The sequence below is a fragment of the Vanellus vanellus genome, assembly GCF_965231255.1.
Source record: "Vanellus vanellus genome assembly, chromosome: 5".
NCBI classification, from domain to species: domain Eukaryota; kingdom Metazoa; phylum Chordata; class Aves; order Charadriiformes; family Charadriidae; genus Vanellus; species Vanellus vanellus.
In genome coordinates, this window is record NC_138910.1 from 52927186 (window position 1) to 52943459 (window position 16274).

The 16274-nt window shown below is 37.3% G+C and overlaps 1 protein-coding gene across 1 annotated transcript in view; it reads left to right on the plus strand.

Annotated features, from left to right (window-relative positions):
- The window catches only part of FIRRM (FIGNL1 interacting regulator of recombination and mitosis), an 18523-nt gene extending 2296 nt beyond the window's left edge, over positions 1-16227 (plus strand). Inside the window, exons 4-24 of the mRNA XM_082484712.1 lie at positions 176-280; positions 853-993; positions 1994-2156; positions 2524-2608; positions 3171-3309; positions 3790-3870; positions 4907-4971; positions 6646-6794; positions 7706-7814; positions 8134-8320; positions 9345-9427; positions 9807-9858; positions 10196-10289; positions 10969-11150; positions 11853-11975; positions 12870-12965; positions 13419-13532; positions 13970-14074; positions 14393-14473; positions 15247-15360; positions 15661-16227. Of these exons, the coding sequence (XP_082340838.1) occupies positions 176-280; positions 853-993; positions 1994-2156; positions 2524-2608; positions 3171-3309; positions 3790-3870; positions 4907-4971; positions 6646-6794; positions 7706-7814; positions 8134-8320; positions 9345-9427; positions 9807-9858; positions 10196-10289; positions 10969-11150; positions 11853-11975; positions 12870-12965; positions 13419-13532; positions 13970-14074; positions 14393-14473; positions 15247-15360; positions 15661-15846 (2454 nt within the window). The 3' untranslated portion in view covers positions 15847-16227. The remainder of the gene's footprint in view (positions 1-175; positions 281-852; positions 994-1993; positions 2157-2523; positions 2609-3170; positions 3310-3789; positions 3871-4906; positions 4972-6645; positions 6795-7705; positions 7815-8133; positions 8321-9344; positions 9428-9806; positions 9859-10195; positions 10290-10968; positions 11151-11852; positions 11976-12869; positions 12966-13418; positions 13533-13969; positions 14075-14392; positions 14474-15246; positions 15361-15660) is intronic.
- The last annotated feature ends 47 nt before the right edge of the window (positions 16228-16274 follow it).

Consider the following 16274-nt stretch of genomic DNA (forward strand, 5'->3'; position numbering starts at 1 on the left):
TATAGCTTCTGTCTATAACTTGGGAAAACCATAAGATGGTTTTTGCTTCTTGGTATACCATGCTTTATGATTAAAATGCTGGAAAGTGTTGTTTTCTTCTCTGAGTTATCATCTTGGTATCTTTGCATGTGTACATTTATAAATAAAATGTTAAAGTTTTGGTTTGTTCTGACAGACTCTACAGTTATTTGACAACTTGATGTATGAATTATCCAGTGAGGCCAAAGGATTAACCAGCCAGAATACAGAGTTATGCAGTACTGTAAGGCATCTTCTACAGGCAAGTCCCATGAGATAAGCTGTCAAAGGAATGTTTATATTATTCTTTGATTTTTACCTAAACAGTTAAGAGGTTTTTAGAATATTTTTGCCAGCTACAAACCAGGTGGTTAAAATGTAATTTGATCTTCCTTTGCAGTTGAAGTTCAATTAACATTTTGTGAATGATTTGATCACATAGAACATGTGATGTTAATCATAATTTAAAAAAAAAATTTCTCTAATTCTGCCTAAGTTCCTAACGCAAATTTAATGTGATTCTCCATATTTAAAGAGTGAATCTGGCATCTATTTATACAGTCACTTAATTCTGAGTTTTAAAAGTTTTGTAAATTGAGAACAGTAGTCAAAAGACATATGAAGCTTTCAAAGACTACATAGTATTGGAGAAAAACTCTGTAATTGCTTGCTATTATTTTATGAAGCTTCATTCATCTTTAACAAACTATTTATGCAAATAGTGAACTTTAAATGGCATAAAAATCTAGGTGCAATTCAGCTAAGAAAAGATGCTTTTGAAATTATTGAAGGAATGAAAAACATTGATTGTTGTTGTTTATTTTTTGCTTTAAGACTATGGTGCAGCTGTTGGAAACTCTGACCAGTTGTGTACGATACGTCTGCACGCTGCAAGAGTGTGTGCCTCTGGACAGTGTCCGCACCCTTCCATCCTCTGTTCTTTATGTAATAAAGAACACATTTACACACTGCAAGGTAAGTCTGTGTTAGGAAGAGAAAAATTTTTACACTGGTTGGCTTTTACAACATGCTCACTTTGTAAGAAGATAATATTTTGAAATAATATTGTTGTCAAATTACTGTATTTTTTTGTTTCAATTTAGTTGTTAAATAGTTTACAGAATGTAATTAGTGCACAGTTTCAAAGATGATTTTTCATCTCTCTGCCCAGCAAATCTGACCTGGTAGTGAGAGGCACAGACTGTGCTATTTCCATATTTTGCATCAATGTCAGTTGAACATTTTGCTTATGAATGTAGGCTCACTGTGACATCTGTGCACTTCTGATAACAGCAGTATTTTCAGAGCTGCAAATCGTTACCAAAATCATGCTACTTACTTTATTCAAGTTCCAAAGTGGATTGAAAGTTTCCATTAGAATTTTTATGTTAGTTATGATCAGTTTCAGATCTGGATTTTCGGATGCAACACTAATTCTCTCTAGAGCAGTGAAAATAAAACAAGATTATCGTAAGGACATAGTAGCTTTTGGTTGGCCTTCATTTTCACTTTTCAATTTGTCTTTCTTATGGGAACACTTACATCAGTTTTGCATGTCAGGACTTGAACTCAGGTGCCATACTTTAACAATTCTAATTTGAAAGTAATGGGAAATATTTGGAATGCTACTTCCTTGGTTGCTAACATTGTATTGTTTTGTTCAGAAATATGATCTTTGGTTCATACATTGAGGCCTAATCCAAAGCCCAGTAAACTCGCTAGAGCCAGGCAGATGTCATCAGTTGTTGATGAAACTGCAGGTGAATAGCATTTTATATTTAGCAAATGGGTTGGTAGCAGAAGCTACAGATCTGGCTTTGATCTGCCTGATATTGAGTTAAAGTAGCTACGACTATGCCTTGTTCTCTTTTCCAGTGAAATATGACAAAGCTCTTGATGTTTTCAGCACATGAAAAATCAGGCTGTGATTGCTGAATATTTTTTTTTTAAACTCCTTCTTCCTCGTTTCCTACAGGACAGTGAATCAGTGTACTGTGGGCATCTGCATTTGATTTCTGACCTCCTACAAGCTATGTTCAAGGAAACTTACTCTCTTCAGAAGCAGCTGATGGAGCTACTTGATATGATTTCCATGGGCTCTGCTTCTACTGAAGATAACATCACAGATATGGTGTCAGGTACATGTGGATCTAACACCTTTTTGTAGTCTTGGTCAGTCTTTTTTTTTTTTTTTATGGAGAGTATGTCTGAGTTTTTAAAACAGGGTTCTGAGCACGCTCAGTTAGTGCTGACTAGCTTTTCAGAAGGCAGCATTTTGCAGCTTGAAATATTTCCGTTTTTATCCTCAAACTTTCTCTGTGGGATGGGGCATATTGTGTAGGTTTTTAGGAAAGGAGCAGCACTGAGCGGTTTCCCTGATTCAGTGTCAGTGCAGTGGTATCCTCTAGTGCTTGTAATTGTTGCTGTTTTCCTAGGAGAGTAGCATAGCTGTGAACTCATGAATCTGATTTAACTCAGTTGTTGCTGTTGTTATTTCTTCCTTAGTAATCCACACTGTGCTGGAGATATGCTCTGTCATTTCCAATATGGACCATGCTCTTCATGCCAATACGTGGAAGTTCATAATCAAGTATGTCACTGAAGTCTTTGTATTTTATTATAGTATAAACACACTGCAATTTTAAATAACCAGTGTTTCAACGGCTTTATCTTCAGAGTTTCAAATCAAAATGAAATTCAATAATTCAATTTAGCTAGTAAGTAAGTTTAGAGATTTGGCTAGTAAGTAGTATTAAAGGCACTGTCAGTGAAAGTAGTCAGGAATCGTGTGTGAGAAGTCATAAAGCTTGACTTTTCGTATTGCAATGCAGAAGAAAATTTGAAATGCCGTTGTCTAAATAATCTTAAGAGGTTTGACCTGCAATTTTGTAGGTGTTTTTGGCTTAAGTTGTGCTGCCTTTTGCTTTCATCCTGCTTCTCCTTTGTGTTTCAGTCATGGCTATGAAGAGGGTTGTTCTGGTTTACGTGGATATTGCTCCAATTAGTGTTGTGTTGTTCTGGTTTATGTGGATATTGCTCCAATTAGTGTTGTGTAAAAGCCTAAGTAGAAGAATTGGTTATTTGGATTTGTACTAACTCATTGCATGATCACTTCTGACAATTAAATATCTGATTATATTCCTGTCTTTTAGGCAAAGCCTGAAGCATCATTCTCTGCTGCAGTGCCATCTGAAACACAGTGACATCCTCAGTGGCCTGTGCAAGGACACTCTTCTTTCTTTTCACTCTTGTTTGCAACTGGCTGAACAAATGAAGATGTCAGAGATACAGGTGAATTAAAAAGCTCCCAAAGCTGCCGTTATCCTTGAGGAGGATAAATTCTTTGTGCTGTATTATTACTTGGAGAGGTTTGGAGTTGTGTTTGGGTTTTTTTTTCACTTCATGCAGTAGGCATAATACCTTGTTCTTTTGAAACCACGTGAAAATGAGGCTCCTAACTTTGTTTAGATTGGGGATGTTTTAGTGAGGTACTGAAAATAAGTTTCCACCATACTCTATGGGAATGTATTTTTATTTCCTAAACTGATGATATCCCACAGTCAATCAACAGTTAACATTTCAATTCTGAATATTGCTATAAAAACGTTGAGACATGCTGAAGATTTTTAAATTCCCCCCCCATAGCTGCAGAGTCTGTAGAGAAACAAGTTTGAAATAGGTTTTGAACATTGTTAGCAATCTAACTTTCTTTTTTATTGTATTGCTCTGTATATTAAGTTTTAGAACAGTTTGGGGTTTTTTTTTTGGCAGGAAGGCACTGACCTCAGGCTGTTCCAGAAGACAGTCAAACTGTGCAGGTTCTTTGCTAATTCCCTTGTACACTACACCAAGGTAGGTTTTAATACCTGAATTCTATGTTAGTATTAAATTTAAGCCTCTGGTCTGCAAATGGAATAATTTTGTACTGCATAATATCTTAACAATTTATAGCTATACCATATGGGTTCATCCATGCATAACCTGCTTGTAGTTCTTCCACCTGTATGTATTCACAAGCCTAAGCAGGATTACTGCTGTGATTTATCAGAAAAACAAAAATAATAAGCTGTTACAAGCAACGTCACTGAGGAGTTGGTAGGAGATGTTGAGTCTTTACAGGCAGCCTTGTGTCAATGCAATAGTAACATTAACTGTAAGATTATGCAGATGAAACCTTTCCCCAAGTATTCAGAATTGTTGCTCGTTTAAACAATGGAAAACAATGTAGCATTAATAATAAGTGCCTGCATACTGTTGTTAGCTTTGACACGAACTTCCTGCTCTTCTCCTGGTCCTTTTGTTTTGTTGCTGTCTTTTATTTTCTCATTATTAGAAGATATGCAGTAAATCTACCCATTTTAAGAATATACGTGAAAAAATTTTGCTTTCTAGGAAGAACAGCAATAGTGCATTCTGCATCTGTTCTGTCCCACGGGGTCAAAGCAGGGGGGAATTTTTTTTTTTGGTTGGTTTTTTTTTTGTTGTTTGGGTTTTTTTTGTTGTTTTTTTTTTGTTTTGTTTTCATGTTTGGTTGTGGGTTTGTTTTTTTTTTCCTGGCACAAAATTAATAGCTTTGTGACAGGATAAAACAACCTTACAGCGTTTATGAGACCACTTAGATTTTTGCAGCTATTACAACTGTACCTACCATTTTTTTAAAATAAGCCTATAAATTTGTCTTACCTATGATGTATATACATATAGCGTAATTTATCTTAGGAATACCTTGCTTATTGTTTGCTTTGCACTTGCTTTGTGCTGTGGATTGTTAGAACTTAACCAATTTTTGCAGACTAGTACTTTACACACCAATATAGAGAACAGAAAGGAAACGTATTTAATCATGTATTTTATTAAAAGTACCATTCCAAATTAATGGCTTTTGCAGGAATTTCTTTCTTTCTTCTCTGATTTGTGCTCTCAGTTACATCAGCTGTTTCTTCAAATATACAGGTAAGTGAATCACAAATAATTGATTATTAATACTATCTTAATAACATGTTGATATTGCATTCTTAAAGTTACAAGTATTTTGAGATGTAAAAATACAATTCTTGTTCTGGAGCTGCTGCTTTCTTCTTTCATGTACAGAAATCTAAAATATTTTTTTAATAAATTGGGTGGTTTTGTGTGACATTAGTTACTTTAACCCCATTCTTGATCAGTGCTGTGTCTGATAATGATAAACCACTAGCTTTGTTGCAATTACTTATGTCAACATTTCTTAATAAGTTAGTTATATTTAGAATATGCAGATTGATGGTCTTGGACACTGGGTCTATTTGTGCAAGGTCATTTGAAAATTCTTGTTCCTAAAGTCAAAATTCCTGAAGGTAGGATTCGCCCTTCAGTCGCTTTGCAGTGAAGCAGTTAGGCAGAGCTATAACAGAACAACCCAGCAGTGTACCTTCTACTTTCAAACAAATGGTAGCGTGATGTTAGCCAAATTGTGGAAAGTCAAGTCAATTCAGAACTACCATTCTCTAGTAATCCTAACTCCGTTCTGTTTCATGTATAACTACATAGCCATGCACTGGGTTTTTTTTCTGTCTTAAATTCTAGTGAAAGAAAAAATCCAAGACTAAATGCAGGTCAGCAGCAACATTTGACAGATTGTTTCTAGTTTAATACAAAGGCCATACTTTTGTCCTGAAGGGAGAGAGGATCCAGAAACAGAGTATCCTGAAATTTTTCATAGCTTTCCTGTTGTGTTTATAATCTTGTGCAATGTCACAAAAAGACTGTATGGTTCTCCCAGAAGCAAAAGCTTTTTTTTAATGTTACTCTCATAGAGCATAACAGTCTGCAAGTGGCTTATTGTTTTTCTTTCAAAAGTTTTGTACTGTTTGCTGCAATAGTGGGGAAGAATAGGGGAAAGTGACTTTGTAACAGTCAGTCATTCTTTTGGAATTGAAACCAGGCTCTGTGGTGAGATGCGCATGTGAATTTACTGCAAGATCAAGTAGTTTGGTTTTTTTATGAGTTTCCTCTTCTAACTTTACTTACCTTGTAGATCTTTCTCAAGTGGAAGGTTGTAAACTTTTATTCACTCGGCAAAGCTGAGCAGGATTTTTGTGTAGGAAGGTAGCATTTTTACAGTCACTTTATAAGCTGCAAGAGTAGAAGGTTGTCATTTTATGATCTCTTTTGCTTTATTCTCTTATCACTCTCTTTTTTCTTTTATTGCCCAGTTTTTTTTTGTCTTCAAAGAAATTGTGGTACCTTTTTATTAGTGTCGCGTGTTAAATTAGTGCTGTCACATTTATGACTGTCAAATTGTGTATACAGGTGTTTTCTTGGCTTTTCTTTGCTTGACTTTTTTTGTGATACAGTATATTACTTCTTATACATGTTGTGTACTTTACACGCATTTTCTGTGATCTTGTAAGGTCTTCTTTCAATGTTAGGAAAATGTTGGATTGTGATGCTTACTTTAAAGCCTGAATGTAGACTTGTAACTCAGCTATAATACATACTCTAAAATGGGGAGCCTTTTCTGTCTTTTTCACAATAACAAGGGAATCATTAATTTGCCTTTTGGTAGTTCTTTTGAAAAGTAATTTTACTGAAAATGCTACTGAGAATATTTAACTCTTTTTTTTTTTTTTTTTTTCCCTCTACCCTCAGCAAATTTCCTCCCAGTCTCTATGCTCCAGACATCTTGGAAGTTCATCGAGATGAAATATCCCGGGTTTTTCTTGTGGCTCTGGACCCTCTCATCAACCAGCTTCTTCCCTTTCGCCCTTTTATGGAGCAAGTGTTAAGTGAAAACTTAGGTGGGTTTAAAATACAGCTACTGCTGCTGTAGTACTATGTAACCATCTCTAAGGGATTGGGATTGATATTTTGACTTTCTGGACCACAAGCAATGTTCTCTACTGGTTTGCTTGTCTCTAATTTGTTTGTAAGTACTAGGGTACAGAGATATGCATGCTAACTCAGGTGGATTTTGTAACACATAGTTCATATTGCTGTTGAATGCATCTTTTCCAAAGCACTCGCAGTAACTTCAATATCAATGTGGCTAACAGAAATCCTATCAATTCTGCTGTTTTGCATGTTAATCCACACTTGTCACAAACTTGCAAAGTAGGCTGGGAATTTTTCTGCTGCTCTGCTGCTGGGGGAAGACAGCTATTTTTTCCTAAATCAGGTATTTTCTGTGAAAAGTAGAATGCCTTCAAACTGGAAAATGATCAGCTTTTTGTTATAACATGCCCACCTCCCCAATTTCTGCCCTGACCAACATGTCATAATTCTGAGAGAGCTGACTTCTCTCCCACATGTGCACTCTGGCCTTGTGATTATCCTGACACACTTAGAAAAAAAACTTTGTGTTTTCAGTCTTTGAGGCATCCGGTGCTTTCAAGGAGACTGGAAGCGTGAGGCATCCAGATTGTAACTCCTTTGCAGCATCTTGCAGTGACAGTTCAGAACTGGAATATTTTAGATTTTACCCGATATAGTATATTGCATTTATTTTTCACTTCAAACACATTGTTCATGATGAAGTGTTCCTTTTTTTCCCAGCTATGTCTATAAATGACTTTTGATTGTTTTACTGGGAACTTTTGTCTTTCGCCAGTTGTTCATTGTTTGTCACTTGCTTAAAAGCCAGTTTACACACATGATATATTTACCAGGGCAACTAGCATCACATTTAATAAAAAACCAACAACTTCTACAGGTCTCCCTCCTGAGCAGCAGCTACCCCAGTGTCTCGTCCTGATTACCATAATGGACAAGCTGTCCTCTCAGCCTGAAAAAGTGCAAACTCTCTGGAACACAGGAAAAAGGTACTGAAAAGGTTTTTGTTGTAATTCTTCACCACAGCAATCAGTCTATATGGGCAAACAGAGGGGCTCAGCTGCTGGGGTTTCCGTTGCAAACAAATAGTAGAATTTGTCAGACTCTATGGATTTACATCCTTATGTTGAGAAAAACAGGATCTGATGTTCAGTGCTTCAGGAGTGAAGGATACAGAGGCAGAGATGTCTTTGTTTTTTCAGGAAAGGAATGGTATTTAGAGTACTTCAGGATAAGAAGAGAGATATGTATGTAATTTGTTGATACTTCGCTAAGTTAAATTTTTTTTTTTTCCTTTTACCCTTGCAGCCTGTCTTTGTTTTCAGCTCTCTTCTTCAGTTTCCAGCAATGTTCTGGTGAGCTTTCTCTCCCTATTTGTTTGCCAGAGGTGATCAGTACAGGACAGCCAGCAGTTCCCATCACCCTCTATCACTATGTCTGTGTCCACCTGTGCTCCTTCATTGCTTCCACACTCCCGTCACACTTTCCTCAGCTGGTAAGACTGTTTTTTGCTTATCATCTCTTCAGCTGTCGTGATGCATAGGTACTATTTAAAAAAGAATGAGTTCTTTCTAATGATCTGACTCTAAAGAGATGTGGTTCTGTAGAAAGCAGCGGTGATACAGTTAACGTGACTGTAGTTCAGTTATACAGCAAATGTCGCTTGTGGGAAAGGGGAAAATAAAGCTTCGTAGAAGTTCTTGAGAACCTCAGTGGTGCTGGAAATTTTTGTTCTATTTAGGAGGGGGGGAGGTCAAGTTGTTATAAAAGTTCAGTGCTTTTTTTTGTGCAGCATTCAGTTTTTATTAAACTTACATTTTTTTAGTCTATACTGTGAAGTAATAAAGTGGCATTTAATATTTCGAGTAGATTATGTTGTTGCAATTCCAGCTAAGAGCATACCTTAAAATGGTAATAAGCAAATTTTTCTACTTCAGAGGAGTATTCTGGGCTTTGATTAATGTTATATAATGTTTTAAATGTTTTTCACTTTTTACTGCACATAGACAAAAGAACCTCTAGATAAATGTAAACCTTTACAAAGTTAAGAGATGTCACAAAAATTATAGGCCTAATTTAGTTTTTTTTTTTTTTTTTTTTCTGAATGCTACACTCTTTCAGATAAAATTTGTGTTCTTAAAAGAGGAAAATTTGTTTTTCAGTAAGCTGTGAAGAAAGCTGGCAAAATTTGCAATATGTTGGTTTGAAAAAATAAAAATATATTTTTCGTAGAAGTTGCCTTGCAAAGAAGGGATGCACACGATGAAATATTTTGAAAAGTGAAGGATCCTCAGCCCATTGAAATGAATGTACATGTGCATTCAAAGTATGCAAAACTAAAGGTGCAGCTGCTCGCTTGATGGTGTAGCGGAATACAGAGTACGAACATGAGTTCTTAAAACATTTTAAATGGGACAAACTGAAAATTTTATTAGGTTTTATCCTAATTAGTGGAGTAAGAATAATAGCATGTCTGCAATCTGTATCTGCATGAGTTTACATATATATTTTCTCCTCAGGAGTATGCTCTGCTGGATGCTGTGCTGAGTTCTAGTATGATCACATCTCTGCTAGCAATGGACTCGTGGTGCTTCCTTGCCCGGTAAGATGATTTTATTACAGGACAAGCAGGATTTCCACAGATCCAGTTAGTTCTGTTGTACATAATTCTTCAAGAGAGATTTTTTTTTTTAAGACAGAATTGTCCCAGAATTGGATTCTTTTCAGATACAGAGCATGTTTTGAAAATTAGGAGCAGAAATGGCTTAGCCATTTTTACATTCATGCAAGTAAGGGGAACATACCTTTTTATATTATTTAATAATTGGGTTTGGAATGGTTCTCTCAAGTAAATTGTGTCTGTGTTTATCAAGTTTAAATATGTTAGAGGAAATGGCCATCTCTCAGAAAAGATTTATAATACTTGGACTGCAACAAAGTAGGAAGTACAGACTCACAAGCTTTTGTCTCTCACGTTCCAGGTATGGAACAGCTGAACTGTGCGCTCACCATGTTATTGTGATCGCCCACTTGGTAAGAACCACACTGATGTTTGCACTTTGGCACCAGTTTTAATCCTAGTTCTGCTGGCAAACTTTCTAAATTACCAAAGACAGGAATTTCATTTTTTTCCAAATACAAACGGAGACTGTCTTAATTCTTCAAATTGGGTTAATAATTAGCAAAAGCAGTACTGTGAAAATATAAAACATTATGTCTAGTATTTCCAACATGTTCTGTACTGTTTTAGAGTTACTGCTGTGGTCCTGCATAGCAACTGCCAGAACGTTCTGTATATAATTAATTTGCTGAGTGGTGATTTTTATTTCCTTAATTTAATTAGATACGTTACCATTTTATTCTAATTCAGATAAAGTCTTGGCCCAGCGACTGTTACCAGGTCTCTGCCTTGGGTGTTCTGCTGAGGCGTATGCTGTTCTTAATGGCTCCAGATCATCAGGCAAGTGTACCAGCAGTATCTTCTGTCTTTTATAGAACAGTTTTGAATCAGTGGCCTGTGTTAAAATATCCCCTTTCAGTTCTTCAGAAATGACAAGATGTTGAGGGCTTGCTTGCTGTAATTGATACTGTACTTGTTATTACTTTGTCATAGTGGATCCTAATTTTTGCAGATGTGCTCTTTAAAACAAGAAAGGCACATACACCTTTCTAAGAGTGGTCTTATTGGGCAGCTACAAAGTCCTTTTTTTGACTAAGTATGAAAATGGCACATCTCCCACATTTGCTGAAACTGTACAACCTGTCATTGCATCTGCAACTGGTGTTCATGAATGTTCTTGTGTCGTCAGATCTAAAGAGTAGTAAGTAGCCTTTCCTGTCAGTGCCTCTCTATACACCTCAGAAACTCTAAAGCTCTTTCTTCTACTCACCACGGCCATTGTTTCAAGCAGCTGACAGAATAAGTTGCTTAATCATTCTGATAGGTGACGATGGAGGTGGCAGTTCTAGAAGATTTTTATATTTTAAAGTTGGGTTTTATTTAAAGGAAAGATTTTACACAGTTTTTTTTGTGTAATATTTCTAAAGCAAGCTAGTCATGCGTTTTTGTTTCTCAGCTTTCTGACAGATTATCAAATTGTTTTCTGGTCTGTTTAGTTAATATTAACTTTTGTTTGCAGGTAGAATTTGCTCATAAGTTTCTTCCAGAAGAGGTGGAGAACTTGGCTGTGTGGCAGCATATATCCCTCAAGGCCCTGAATCCTGATCTTCGGAAACAAGTGGCCTGTCAGCTCTGTGTGGCAGGGCTCACACAGTGCAGGCGGTGGCTGAATAGCAGGCGTGCTTTGGGAGAGCTCCAACCTGTGGTAAAGGAGATTTGGTTCTCTTTGTAAAAGTTTGAGAACTCTGGATTTCCAAGCTATAAGGATTCTGTTGCTCTCGCCTCAATTCTGTTTTTCTATGTGTCGCACAGCTTTTTCCCATACCTAACTGGCAAATGCCTGAGCAAGAATTCTTATTTAATATTTTGTCCTAATACACAGCACCATAGTACCCTATACTCTGAGGGTGATGACATTGTAGCTCTTTTGCTTTACTAGTTATTTTAGTTGCTGTTTGCTCTCTCGGTGAGCAGATGTATTTTTCTTTAGAATTTCGGATTTATACTATGTCATACAATTACTTTTAAGCTTTAAAGTCCTGGCTGGTTTTATGTGGCATCAAATCTGAAGGATGCTCACTGGCCTTGTTGCTGAAGGAGAGGAGTGTGAGAAACCGTAGACTTCCACATGAAGTGTCTGCTGCTAGCTTTCACCAGCCAGTGGAGCTAATGACTACAGTACCATGTGAAACTCACATAAGTGAGTGGTTTCCTCGCTTTGGAAGCTTTATTGGCCAGTGGCCTGGTGGATTAACTGTACCGCACAGCCAACACAGCACGTTGGCCTTCATACCATCTTATATTGTTTTAGATGTTTAATATAAGCCTGGGTTTTGGTTTGCTTTATGCGTAGGCTTTTTGGTCTTACTTATACTTTTTTTTTTTTTTTTTTTTTTTCCCCTACTAGAATACTGCTCTTTCTGTCCTGCTGGCTGCCTGCAATTTTGCTGGTGACACTCTGGAGGCAGAACTTCAGGCATCTGTCTTGGGAGTGCTTGGTCAGTTCTGGACTTTTCTCCAGGCTAAGCAGGTAAGAGAATCTGCTGCTGCAATGGCAAAAGCATGATGTCTTAGAGAGGCTGGTGCTGTTTCATAGTGTTTGTTACTAAGTTGTTTTACTTGAATTGGAGCATTTCTGCCCATCTGCTGTCAGCTGGTTTATGTATTTGGCAGGCGTGTGCTCTGGGAAGCAGAGTTTGAATTTGCCTGAATGTTACATATATGGCTCCTTGTTACTCCATCTGTTACTCAGTGTCAGATTCAGACTTGATTAATGACAAGTCAGCAATACCTCATTCTGATTCATACCAGTTACAAATTTGGCCTATTTTGAATGTTCATTAGAATATGAACAAAACCCATGGTGATTTAATTAGTACATAGCTTAGCATGTGAAAACCCATAGAGCTAGTAACATTCCTCCTGTATTTGAGAACAAGGGGGTAAGACGATTCTCCTGCCACTGCATCCCTGTTCATGTCTGCAGTTGCAGTAAGAAAAAAGGATTGTCATGGCTCATACTCTGGATTAAAAAATGAAGTTTGAGAGTTGGGGTGAAGAAAAGCCAACAAAGTGACGAAAAGCCCCTGCAGATGTCTTTCCAACCTGTGAAGACATTTGGCAACGGATCTGAACTATTTCTTTTCAGTTAACCTTTAGCTGCTTATATTAGTGAGCGGAGGGAGATGAGGGATAAGACATATTCTTAATAAAGATCAAAGAAAAGTGTCTTGTAAAATATGACTACCTAGAAATATTGATATGACTATTTAAATATTTTATTCTGCTGCCTGTGATGTGTTGTTTCATGTGAGTTAAGTTAGGCTAAGAATTTTGGAACACTACTGTAACTTAAGTTTTCTTCTTAAGTAGTTATTCCATAAGCTAAAATACAATGTTACTAATATCTTGTGATCTGTTGAAGGTCTCAGATGAGCCAAGTCTCCAGCAGACAGTGTGTTTATTACTTCACCTTTTGGAATTTTTCATCCAAGCATTAGATGCTGAACTGATTACTCAGGTAAAAAAAAAAAAAAAAAAAACCAAAACCCAAACCTTCTTATGAATAATTTACTTCATGAAAACCAAGTTCTCTGATTTACTGAAATATCAAATGAGTTATTTTATGGCTTGGCTTTCTCTTAACTCATGGAGGTTCCTAATTTTATCTCTTCCTTGATTACTTTCCTGGTCTTTAAACCAAGTATATGGCATTTTGGTTAACATTGCTTTTGAGAATCTTGTTACTCAGTAAGATAATTGAGATATAAGGATATGCTACAGAGCACAGCTATTTCTTTCTAAATTGCACACTGCAGCTTTATCCTAGCCAGTTTCATTCAAGGTGTAGCATACCTCCTTTTGTTTCCAGTACAGTTTTTGAAAATCAATGTCCTCAGATTTGAAGATGAGACAAAACAGTTTTTACCTGCAGCCTGTTTGATGGAGCTTCACTGGGGTTTGTTTTCTACAGGTATTTGCACTGCAGTTTTCCCTTTTCCAGTTGGATCCCCCAGATCATGTTCGTCTAGCAATGGTGGATTTTCTCTCTTCTATGGGAAAGGTGTTTATACCAAAAGAAGCACAGGTAAATGTAATTGTGACCTTATTTAGATAAGATAATCATCAGTCTTTTGATGAAAACATATGCTATTTATTTAAATATAAAGTTAAAGGATCAAGTTCAGCAATACATACAGGAGTGCCATGACATAGTCATCTTCGAGATTAATAAATGGTCTATGGCAGTTTTGCTTTTCATCGAGACATGCTGAGCACATGTAAGATGCTTGGTTTATTAGTATTGTTGCTTCTCACCAGTTAGAAAGGACTGACACCTGAACCTCCAAGAAAGAACACGTCACCTCCCTTACAGTGTTGGGTTTTTCTCCTGACTTAGAGTAGCACTCTTGCATTTCTCAAACCTGTCCCTTGACCTTAGAGCGATTCTTTAACAATAAATCATGATGGTAAGATATGCACAACTAACTCTTTGGAACTGACAGATATTTGTTCCTCTTGCAGAGGCAAGTTGTATCCCAGTTGTCATGTTTGTTTGCTTCTCTGCTAGCTGACCGGACCTGGCTGATTCATCAGCATGCATTGGAGGCATTTACACATTTTGCAGAGGTAAGCATAGCAGAACTCTGGATGCGTGTATTTGGCTCTGTTAACTTTTATTGTACAGAAATTCTTCTGTCTTAAATGTTTGCTGCTCTTCACTGACCAGTTTACATCTTAGTATTACAAGTGCTATTGCATATCAAAAGTAGTGAGGGCTAACACAGTTGTAAGTGGTGTCTGGAGCTGGAAGTGAAGGAAGATGAAGCATTGGTTGCTTAGATTGGTTGCAGCAGGGAAGGGGTTGTCATAGAAACATTTTTTGTATCGACTATTCCTTTGTTAATATAAATATTCTAAACAACTGTTACTCATTATGTATAACAGGAAACAAGCCATGAAGATGTTGTTCCTCAGTGCCTTAATTCTGAAGAAACTAAGAACAAAGTTGTTAGTTTTCTGGCTAAGGTATGTATATTGTTGAACCACTTTACTGCTTTCTTAGGCTGTGTACTGCTTATAACGTGTGCAATGTCAACTATGTCTACACTGGCATGGTGATTAAATAAGTAAGTTTAAAATTTAAAAGTTCTGTTAACTGGGATCTGGTTGAACTTTTCTATTTGCTTTAATCAGCAGAATTAACTACTCCCATTCCTATGCACGCTGCTCTTCCAGTACTTCCCAACTTTGATTTAAATGCTCTGCTTTTCCCTCCTTGAGCAACAACCAAAAAAAAAAAATAGGTTGCACAGTTATTGTTGTAAGCAGAGAAGTTATCTATTAAAAAGATGGGGATTTCCTTGTTCGGTTTGTGTAGTTTCCTTCCCCGTTTCACTTGGATCAGTTTCTGAAAGCTAAATGAACATGTATGAAACATCCTTTTTGCATGTCACAAAACAATTCTCCTAAGAGGAGATCGCTATTCATGCAGAGCATAGACAATGAGAAAGAGGGGGTGGTTATGATGCTGTAACCTAAGGCAGAGCTATCTGGATGAGCAGTTTTTGACAAGCAGATAATGAGCAAAAGAACTAATAGCTGCCAGTGATGCTACACCAAAGTTGTAGGTAAGTTCACCCTCCTGCTCAGAAGAGTGAGAAATTAGATTCATTTTGAACTCTGTGTTAAGATCTCTCCTTTCCTCCCTCCCTCCCCTTTGTTCTGGCATATAAATTGAGCCTATGGAGGTCAGTAATGCTGCCTTGGTTTAGTTACCTCTCCTGTGGCTTTCTCCCTAGACGAGGCAAGTAGAAGAGACAACAGAAGCTCGAACAGAACGCATGAAGCAAGAAAGGATTATCTGCAGTGCACAGTTTATGAAAATGGATGGAGAACTGGAGTCAACAGGAGAGGTATGTAACTTCTTTAAACTATCTGGGCTCTGTTGTTGATTTATGTCAGTCCTGGGACGTATCTAAAGAGGTTCAAGATGGTCTTGCTGCCTTCCACGTTCTAAGAAAAAAGCTCACATGCACTCCTGGCCTTTATTATACCTGAATGCTTTGCACTGCCTGCCAGCCGGCAAGAACTCTCACAAGGCAAGGGAGTCTCTTGGAGCTCTTCTCCATCTAAAGGGTTTTTGCATCTGGATGAAGACTGATCACTTATGCAGAGCATTATAAATGATGTCTCATGTTTACTTAAATCTGCAGCCTCTGGCAAAAAGAGCGTGTCATCCACCCTCTGAGGAGCAATATAAGTCAGCAGTAGTCACGATGGAGGGGGCAGTGGAGGCTGTGAAGCTGCTGCTCCGGAAAGGGTCACCCCCTGCTTGGCTTGCAGTGAAACTGGAGGCTCTACATACAGCTATAGCCATCCTCAGAGACAGTGTACGGTAAGGTGCTCAACAGGTTTTAAAAATAATAAAACAGCTCAGCACCCTGTTCTGAGGGAAGAGATGCCTTTGTACCATGATTGCTGGAGAAGAAAAAAGCTGTGACACAGAGCAGTGCTCTACTGTACTTGGTTAACGTGCCAAAATGAACTGAGGTGTGAGATGTTGGCCTGTCTTTCACAATAACTGGCTGGAAGGACTAATATATTCTAATGGACACTATTGTGCATCTGAGCTGTCACTTTGTATATTGCCAATGTATAGCTTGTTCTTCTAAGCTACTGTATGGTGATAAACATTTCATGAGCTTGTATTTAGAATACTAAGATGTTTGAATCTCTTGTAAAAGTAACGGTTACCGTTGTTCCTGTTGTGTACAGGTGACCAGGCAGTAGGTGTTTTTATCTTAATTTTAAAATTCACTCAAGAATA